Genomic DNA, 10,016 nt, shown 5'->3' on the forward strand with positions numbered 1-10,016 from the left:
ATGCAAAAATATAGTAATGCCTTTAATAGGGGCTGAGCTAGCAGCAAATAAGCTGGAAGCTGTTATGACGGTAAAGTCAGCCTCAGGTCAGCTTCTCCCAGCTGATGAGATATTTGGCCCTTCAGTAACGGGTGCCTCACAAAGGTATTGCTTGCACTATAAACATCCACCCACCACCACCCCCCATAAGCATGGCCACCTGCTATCTGATCATAACAATGTGCCATCACCACAGCCTTACTGGAAATGACACCAGCAGTATTGCTGCAGATCCTCTACCCCTTAGAAATTGGAGGGGGGGGGGGGGGGGAGGGGAAAGAGAGAGAACAAAAGTTACAATGCGCAAGAGAGGCAAACTGAAAATTTGAAAATTCTTACAGGGACTTCAAACAATGCACACCACCTGCAGATTTCTTTTTTACAACCCTTCAGCCAAAGACAGTAAGGGTTACAGAACAAAACATACTCGTGTGAAATACAAGCCCGCAGACACCAAGCCCCTGATGGAGCCCTGCAGGCTGCACAGCCCTCACGCTGCAGGACATCCACCCCGAGACCACGGGGCAGCACGACGGGGCACAGCCCACACACCACACTGCCCAGACCCAAAGGTGTACCAGTGTCAAGGAGCACTGATGGGTTCTCGAAGCTTTAAAAGTACAGCCAGAACAACCATTTTGCTCAGGATCATGGAAACAAACAGCACTCCAAGCCGCTTACTCTGCTCCACACTGATCTCGGGGCCTACCAAAGCAACACCAATCCAGCCTAAGGCTCCTCACACCAGCCTGAGCCAGAAGCGCTGCAAGCTGCGAGCCCCGCGGGCAGAGCGTGTCGTTCTACCACATTCTGCTCACCACCTGCCCTGCAGACATCATTCCCATCTTTGCCTAAGCAGGAACCGGGAGGAGAGGAACATTAAAGCAGATGATGAGCGAAAGATGAAGAGCCCCAGGACAGCAGAACAGGCTTGCAGAAAAGAACAACACTGAAGTCCTGGTGATGAGGGGGTCACCATCATCATTCAGCATTTTCACCCCACAGCTAGGATGTTGTGTGAGAAGGTGAACGGGGACATGTGCAGTACTCAGGGAACTCGGACCTCGTATGCCAGATTACAAAGAGATAAAAGCTGTTTACTCAATGCTGTAAAAACAAACTAATTCTTTTTTCCTGTACTAGTCAAATATGCAAATAAAGGGGGGCAGGGTGGGGCTTACATTTTTAATAGTAGTTCACAGCTTTAAAATGACCTATGCATGTTCAGGGCAATGAAGACAAGGGAAGTGAATGTTCAAACCACAGCAAAGACTGACTAGTCATTGAGAAAGCTACATCAGCACTGCTTGATCCTGTTGCAATAATCCTGCTGTTCCAGCCCAGGTCTTGCTCAAAGCAGCAAACGCCAATTGTGCAGAAGCAGCCCAACTAGACCAAACACAAAAGCTTTGCTTCTCTTTTCCTAAGATGTTTCTGAGAAGAAAGTGACTGCTGTTGCTGCAACCAGATCCCCATCACCTTGGCCACACTGTCCCAGGCAGAGCCCCACAGCCTCTGCCCACAGCCGAGGCAGGTGCACTCACCACAAGCGTGGAAAACACCAGATTACTACCAGCCTCACTGCTCTGGGCTGACTGCTCCAGCTCTTCGGGAAGTCACAGATTCTAGACAACGTGGAAAGCATACGGGATACTGCACATGCCACCAGGGCAGCGACAGACAGCCCAGGGCAGCAGCACGGCAGTGTCCTGAAAGCCCAATTACAGAATTTAACCAGCAGGAAGAACAAGAAACAAACTAGTTTTACAACAAGATCTCTTGATAAGAGATTCTCCTCAACATGTGAGCTTCCAGGACTTTATGGAGACACAAAACAAGCTTCTCATTTGGGCACATCAATACCTGCTTTACTTGTACTTTTTATACAAAAGAGCAGCGCATTTTATCCTTGCTCTCTGGCATCTATGAAGAGGAGGAGGAATTGCGTAACACACTTCTGCTGTCAGTATCCGAGCAGGATTCCACCAGCAGGCCATATGTAGTGCAATCTTGTAAAGTTGTAGTCACTCTGTCAGGTTTGTTACAGCATCACACCACCTTCCCCACCTGGTAAAAGCTGGCAAGACTCATTTTAGTAACAGAAGTCTTAAAAGCAAAAGTTTCTCCTTCCTACATAAGTCCCACAGACAGACACCACTGGCCCACCGAAGCCAAAGCAGCACCAGACAGCACAGACCTGATCCACTAGTAACACCGTAGGTGTTAGAGCGCAATAAGTACGTGTGTAGGAATCTGCCCCAGACAACGGCAAGCTGAAGGTGTTCCTGTACATCATCTCCAGCTGCATGCTTGTCTCAGTAAACCTCTAAGCACAGCAGGGAGTGCGTTGCACTGGCCCCAGCACAGAGCCCCCAGTTCTACTGACATTACAGTTTTCAGAACCCACTTTGTTTCAGTGAAATGGGTAGAGGGTTACCTTTGTTCAAAAATAACATGCTTCATAGTTTTCATCTTTTGCCTGACTGCCAGAACTTGTTTCCACAGTTTGTCTCAAGGCAACTATTTTGAGAGAACTCCTCCAAAACTGGAAGGTTTTATTTTCTGTTCTTTGAATTTCTATGGTGTTGCCGTAGAGGGTTTAGGCCAGTGGCCCACAGAATCATATCTCAAAACCTTTGGAGGGAATATTGTCTTCCTGGAAGATATACAAACCATATATCATACTACCGCATAAAGCATTTTATGGACTGCAAAACTGAAAAAAAAAGTCCCAAACCCTCTGGGAATTGGATGGAACATAAGTACTTTTGGCTGAACTCACTCAAGATACAAAAAAAAAAAAAAGAAAACCTACTGCTGACTTCTAAGAAAACTGCAGTTCCCTTTCCTCCAGCTATTTATTCTGATTTTAATACTAAAAGAAACTGTAACTTCTCTCAACATAAGCTCTGTTAAAAAAAAGAAAAGGGGAAGAGAGAGAACTCACAAGTAAGTTCTGCATCGTCCACCCCCAACTGATTACACAACTCTCGCCCGCCTTCTTGTTCCAGTTCTGGATGACAATGCAAAGCTTGTCAGCTGGCAGCCTGCAGGCCACATCAACCAAGGAGATATTCAGTCTTGGTCACAACTGAGTTCAAGTGCCATGGTGCGCCCTGAAGCCAGCCCACAACTTAAAAACCATCAGTAAGGCCCAGGGTATCCCTTGGATATTTTAACAACCAGTGTTGAACCAGAAGTCAGAGCTAACCCTAGCAAGCACAGTAAGGCATCAGCTAAAAAAAAAACAGTAATTGTTTTAGTAAAAATACTGGGGGGGGGGGGGGGGGGGAGAGATGGTAACAGATTTTTTTGGAGCATGCCACACATCTTCCTGTGTACCAGAATTACAAAGATGCTGAGTTTTGCACTGCCGCCGCCTCCTCCTCTTGACCCATAGCGCGGACCTCCACCAGGCTGACCAGTGCAGAAGTTGAACTCAGTGGAGAGCTGGAAATAATGACTTACGGGGTCTGGAGAAGACTGACAGGAGCAGCAGCACTGACAGCAGCAGAAGGACCAGAACAACGGAGCAGCTGGTACCAATCAGAAAACATGACCAGCAGCTATGTCAGCACCTCCAAAATAAGCGCTGCTTTGAAGTGTTACATAAATTTGTAACAATAGATTATTACTAAAAATTAAGTTAACTTGGTATCAAATCTAGTAACAGCACAAAATCTACTTCTCACACTGGTAAACAGAGACCTCATTGTATGATGCTGTGAGCAAAGTCTACTTTTCACATTTATTGGTTTTTTTCCCAGAATCCTCTTTAAAAGAACCAAAGACTTCACATCCAGTCAACTCACTGAACAAGTTTGCACAGTCAAACTTCTACTTCCTCTTCCCTAAAAAAAAAAAAAAAGCCATGTGTGCACAAACAAAGCTAAGTAGAATCATGCCCACTGTTATCCATATCCAGTTTCCATTCTTGCAGAGCAGTCTTCTCCGACTGCTTCTCCACAAAGTTCTGGCATAACTCGTTGTTGGAACAGAGCAAGGCCAAACACACACAAGCGAAAGCAGAAAGGTCTCTTTAATGATGACATTTTGAGACACTAACAGAAAAGCATGAAAAATGACTTAACAGATAATGTGTTACTGTCATCAATAGCAAACAGAAGTTCTTTGAACACACCCTGAAACTAAAGGATTCAGTGGCAGGAAGACAAGGAGAAGAGCCACTGCACTGAGTCTTCTTGACTTTAAAAAGATGGCTTACCATTGGAGACAGTCTAATTGGAGGAAGAGAAACTGTGAAAACAGGTAACTGGAAACAGGTTTGTTATCCCTGATCTCATTAGTACTTTGTTCACTGGCTACTGGCATAGCGCAATACACCAGCTGCAACTCTACCCACATACAAAACGTGCCAAGATTAGGAAGTAAATACCCAGTTTGGAGGGGAGACAAAAGGTCAAACTTCACCCACTGCAAAACCAGACTTAGAAACAAACAAATTAAAACACCACTCTGGAGATAACCAAGTACAGTCCTAGGAACATGTGGAATCTGCCAATTCACAAATAGGAAAGGAGAGACTTGCCTGCACAGCTGAGATGAACAAAGCACTGTAGAGCCAGAGGGGAAAGGTGGACTGGGTCTCTTACCAGTGACAGAGATACAGAAAGACCAGCACTACTCAAGAGTGAAAATACAGAGAAAACATAGCATAAAAGGCAGGAACTGTCTGTTCCTGTTGCCATGCATCTGAAATACATAGCATTCCACTCTGTGAGCCTCAAATTCAAGAATATATGAAACCCAGGGAAAATCTGGAAGTAATGAAAGAAAAACTACATAAATGTCTTTGGAGTTTAAAAAAAAAAACAAACACCAAAACAAAACAACCACCACACCAAAACAAGTTATGAGGCATCCTGATAAATAATTAAGGCCTGAAACGCAACACCATTAGAACTCAAAAGTTTTTAAGGCCGACCACTTTAACCATTTATTTTTGGATCAGCGTGGAGGGGAATTCAGGAGGGATGAATCTGGCACAAATCATACTCTTAATAACCAGAGGTAATGAAGAAAAACTAAAAACAACTGAAAAAACAGCAGCTGTATGTCAGTGAAGTTCTCAGAAGAGAGGCTTGGATTAAGGTCTGGACTGGGTTGCTAAAGGGAAGGAGGGATAATCTTACCAACAGGTGCTTTGAAAGTCAAATTGGGGAAAAATTATGCACAAAAAATTATTTGGAGGAACAGTTCTGTTCTGGCACAAAAATGGATAAATTATTTCACACATTTAAAACAAACAAAAAAACCCCAACTTCTAATTCCCTCCAATGAAAATTAAAATAATTCTTCTGTTTATGTCAAATTATCTGGAGGGCTGCATCCCAGATATCACATCAGCCATAGCTGACATTAAACAACTAATGCAAAATTTGAATTGCCAAGCTGCTCCATGGGTGTATTTTAAACATGTTCACAGAAATCAGAGGCTCTTGCTCTGCTATCTGCCTTTAATCACCCATATGCCCAAGGATAACATCCACCCCCAGTGCTGACTTCATGACTTACTGGTGTTTATAATGAACGACCACGGATGCCTAATCTTTGTAAGTAGAAAAGCAAAATATTCTCTCTCAAGGAACACTGGATTATCATTACACAAGTCTTCTTTTCTTTCCATTCAACAGAACTAGAAAGGGACAATTCATTCCAAGTACAGACAGCAAGGTTTCTGCAGGCACACACTCACATTTCCCCACAGAAGTGGCTGTACCACAAGCCAGCAGCATACCTTACACTCCCTGCTCAGCCAGACACACCTATGCACATGCTCTCTGAAGCCATTCCATGCCATCACGAGCTCCAAGATCACCAGAGCCTACGCAGAGCTAGTACGTGTCAAGAGAGCGATACTATTACATGGCTTAAATACTCACAGCAAAAAATTACATAACCTTATCAATGTAACTGCGTTCTTTCTCTTTTGAAGTGTTGACAAATTTTTTAACATAGACATAAATTATAACTTTTCATCACTCATAGTATTTATTCTTTTGCACATCTCAACTAGATATACTTAAAATCAATTCCGATTAAAGCTCTTTCTGTTCTTCCACAGCCAAAGTCTCATTTAACAGATGCGCTCACCGGGTTACCCAGAAACTGCCAGCATCTCCATTCAGGCCCAAGTCATTCATATATTTCAACTACCTCCAGTGAAACAAAAAAATCACACAATTTCTATTTCTCAGACTGTCAACTCAGGCTTTCCACTTCTCCTCCCCCCCGTCAGTTTCTCTGCTTCCCTTCTGCTTCCTCCAGCAGCTGCTCTGCGTGCTTCTCTCCAGTAAAACTACAGGTCCAATGCAACAAGTAGCTCTGATCTAGTGACAACTCCTCAGCCTGACTGCCAGCCCTGGCCCCAGGGGAGAGTCCCGTTTTCTCCACTCCAGCACAACTTAGATGTTGCATTTTGCTGTATAAGAATCCAGGAAGCTCCTTATACTTAAATGGTCAGAGAGGCTTTAAAAAGAAACTGCAAAGCACCAAAAGGATGTAGCACATTACCTATCAGTTCTTTCTGGACTACAAAGCAGCATCTTGTAGTCAAATAATTTTTAGAATAAAGCTGCAGTAATTTTCCAGACCATTTCATCTTTGGTTTCTCAAGCACGTTCCCAGTGCTGTAGCATCTATATTGTAAGTAGTAATACAGAAAATTAGTTTGTAAAATTCATTCATGGAAATTATGCCCTAATAACATTTCTTTTGTCCAGCGGCACAAGACCTAAATACAGTAACAGAGTTGCTTTTCAATATTGAAAGTGGTGCTGAAAACATCCTGCTTTGACAGATAATCCAGCTTTTGCCCGCTTATCTAAGAAAGAGTATTTTAGTCTGCGATTTAGCATGGAGCCCCAGAAGTGAACCTCTCTGGAGCCAAGTGGCGCCCGGGAAACATACAGCAGGCGTCCCAGTGCCGGTAACAGCAACCAGGTGCTAGAACAGCCGTGCAGGACGGGGCCTTCGCCCCGGGAGCGGAGCCAGAGGGCCAGGGGGAGGCAGCCAGCCAGGAAAATAGATCTGACTTCGAACACACCTCTCCCTTTTACCAGCAAGCCGCAGGGCTCCTTCCCGGAGCCGGCACGGGTAACGGGCAACGGGCAGCGCCCGGCGCCGCCGCCCCGCGGACCCACGCGCCGATGGCGGGGCAGCACGCGGACCCCCGGGCCAGGGGCACGCGCAGCCGGGAGGCGCGCCCGTCGCCACCCCAGCGCCCCCGCCACGGCCGGGCCCCGCGCCCGCCGCCCCACTCACCAGAAGAGGATGCGCAGGATGTTGGCGACCAGCAGCACCAGGCAGACGTAGGTGGAGAAGCCCTCGGCGTTCTGCGTGCGGCGGATGTCCCGGTACTGCGGGACGTAGGGCACCACGCCGCCGAACACCATGGCCCCCGCCGCGCCCCACGCCACCAGCTGCCGCGCGGGGCCCAGCAGCCACTCCAGCCCCGCCACCTCCATGGCGCGGCCGCGGCGGGCAGCGCTCCGGCGGCCTCAGCCCCGCGCGGCGCCCCGGCCGGAACGCGGCACCATGGCTGCGGCCTGTCCCGCGGGGCCGGCGCCTGCTGGGAGGGACGGGACGGAGCGTCAGGCGGGGCCCGCCCCTGGGCCGCCGCCCTGCGCCGCCGCCCTGCGCCGGGCGGGCCGGGGGCCGCCGCCGGCACCACGGGGGCTGCCCGCAGCGGGGACCGCGGCTCTGGCACGGCGCGGGGGCGGCAGCCACCGCTGAGGGGAGCGGCGGCTGGGCGGCGGCCCGAGGGGCGGGGGCGCTGCTCCTCCGCCCGCCGGGCCGTTTCCCTGAGGGGGCCCCGTCCGTCCGTCCCTCCCTCCCTGCCCGCCTGCCTCTCGCACAGCCAGCCCGCCCGCCGGCCGGCCGCTCCCCGCCGGCCCACCTGCCCGCGGAGCTCCGCCCGCCGCCATCCTCCGCCCGCCGCCACTCCGCCACTGAGGGCCCGGCCCGGCGGCGGCGGAGCCGGGCGGCCCGTGACGTCACCATGAGCAGCCAATGAGCGACGGGGCCGCTCCGCCGATTCCCGCGGGGGCGAAGCCAAACGGGACGGGGGCGGAGCCAGACCGGGGGCGGTGGGTAGGGGGACACAGACCGGCGCGGGGCAGGCCCTGACCGGCGGCGTCAGGCGCCTTGTTTTGCCGAGCATGGCCGCACCCTCTGATCGCTCCGCGTCCTCGTGTCAGACGCCGTTTGCCAGGCGCACTTGGAACGCGCCCGCAAGGCTCCTGCTGGGAGCGCGGCGAGGCGCCACCGGCGGCGGAGGCGGCAGAGCCCGTCCCGCACGGCCCCGTGCCACAGCCGGGGCGGGCCGGCCGCCGCTGGGGACGGCTGCAACCCTCAGCGCACTGCGAAGGGCCGTTGCTTCAGGCAGGCACGAGCTTTTTCTCCCAACAGAAGCAGCCCAAGAACGGGGTTCCCACAGCCCCGGGCTCTGCACTGCTGCCGTCGCTCACCCATTCAAACCCCCCTGTCAGAGCAGGTACCGCTTACTGCATGCCTGCTGTTCCCCAGGGGTATTCCCCATATTTGCCCAAATCCACCCATGTCTTCTGCAGCTGCGGTGTTTTCCACTAATCCAAGGTGAATTTAAACCGCTCGTACCAGAAAAACACTCTTGCTGCCTTCTCGGGGCAAACTCCCTGGAGCTGCAAGGAAGCGTGAGCACGGCTGCAGGTGGCTCGCAGGGAGCTTTGGCCATGGCCCTTCCCAGCTTCTCGAAAAGCAAAATTTGTGTCTTCAAACAAACCGTTCCCTCCCTCACCCAGCTCCCAAGCCCCTCCAGCCACAGAAAATCCCCTCGCTGTCACACACCACGCCACGTACTGCATCTAATTCCTGTGTGGGGATCACGCACTGTGCCTCGGCCCACGAGGCTCCTGGAAGGGACCCACACAGGGTGTGGGGTGGGAACACGGGGCCGGACCATGTCCCTGCACCACGGCACAGCCCCTGAGCGGCTGCCACAGCCTCACCTGCTGCACGGCAGCTTCATCCTGAAGGGTCACCATGCACTGACACCAGTGCAAGGAGCAAGGCTGCGAGGTGAGGCACACAACCCCCAGACCCCGTGTCAGGTGTGCCACCAGGGCCACGAGGCTGCAGGGACAGACCCTGCTCCCTTTCCCATAGCGGACAAACACCTCCAGCCCTCCCCAGCCTCTCGGGAGGGGAACCGCTCCATGAACGTTCCTCCATGCCCCCTCTCCAAGGGCAGCAGGAAAAAGGCTGGAGCAAAAAGCAGTGTCGGAAGTAGCATCTCAACATGCCCGGGAAACAGAGCCAGAGATTTCGGGACCATCACCCCATAACGTGGCCGGCAGCAGCCAGCCAGGTGACCGCAGGGCCACGTTAGCACAGCTCCCCCAGGGCCGAAGGGCACTGCCACGCCAGCCCCCATGGCCCGAGCACCCGCAGCAGTCCTGCTGCTGCTGCTGCCTTTACCCCAGGCGGAACCCTGCCAGGGAAACGCTGCCCTGTGGTCAGGTGCAGCCACCGGGCAATACAGTGCCCGCAGAGCACCCAGAGAGCACTGTCACCCTGTCAGCAGGTGTGCTGGAGGAGCTTGCCGAAAGGGGCTGCCCCAGCAAGTCTCACAATAAGGGATTTGTGAGCAGCCAAAAAGGAACACTTTCACAGACAGCAGAGCACTTCCATCAGGGATCAGGTTTCCCAACCGCTGGAATTGCCCTTTTCTCTTCAAAGATACAGAGCCTGAAATCCGCACCGTGCACAAACGCACAAGCCTCTACTGTTCACCTCAGATGACCTGTCTATGACAGCAGCACCACAGAGCCAGACGCTGCTGACCCGGACCCCTTTTCCCCATGCCTGAAGGATCCATGTTTCACTCGCCACATCTTGCCATGCTTTGAAATAACAGCACCTTATTACTTCTACTGATGTTACCAGATGAAAGGATAGGGAAGTCTTCACCAGTACAT

The 10,016-nt window shown here is 51.2% G+C and overlaps 1 protein-coding gene across 3 annotated transcripts in view; it reads right to left on the reverse strand.

Annotated features, from left to right (window-relative positions):
* SLC66A2 (solute carrier family 66 member 2) overlaps positions 1-7,972 on the reverse strand; it is a 65,721-nt gene extending 57,749 nt beyond the window's left edge. For 2 of the 3 annotated variants that reach the window (XR_008731384.1, XM_055704978.1), the window contains exon 1: positions 7,324-7,902. Coding sequence is in view for 2 of the 3 variants with exons in the window: in XM_055704978.1 (XP_055560953.1) it covers positions 7,324-7,526 (203 nt within the window). In the remaining variant the exon portion in view is untranslated. Of the gene's footprint in view, positions 1-7,323; positions 7,903-7,957 lie in introns of those variants that run through there. The other variant, XM_055704977.1, reaches the window with a different exon arrangement.
* Positions 7,973-10,016: the final 2,044 nt, after the last annotated feature.

Source organism: Falco cherrug, chromosome 3 (genome assembly GCF_023634085.1).
Source record: "Falco cherrug isolate bFalChe1 chromosome 3, bFalChe1.pri, whole genome shotgun sequence".
In the NCBI taxonomy this organism is placed as follows: domain Eukaryota; kingdom Metazoa; phylum Chordata; class Aves; order Falconiformes; family Falconidae; genus Falco; species Falco cherrug.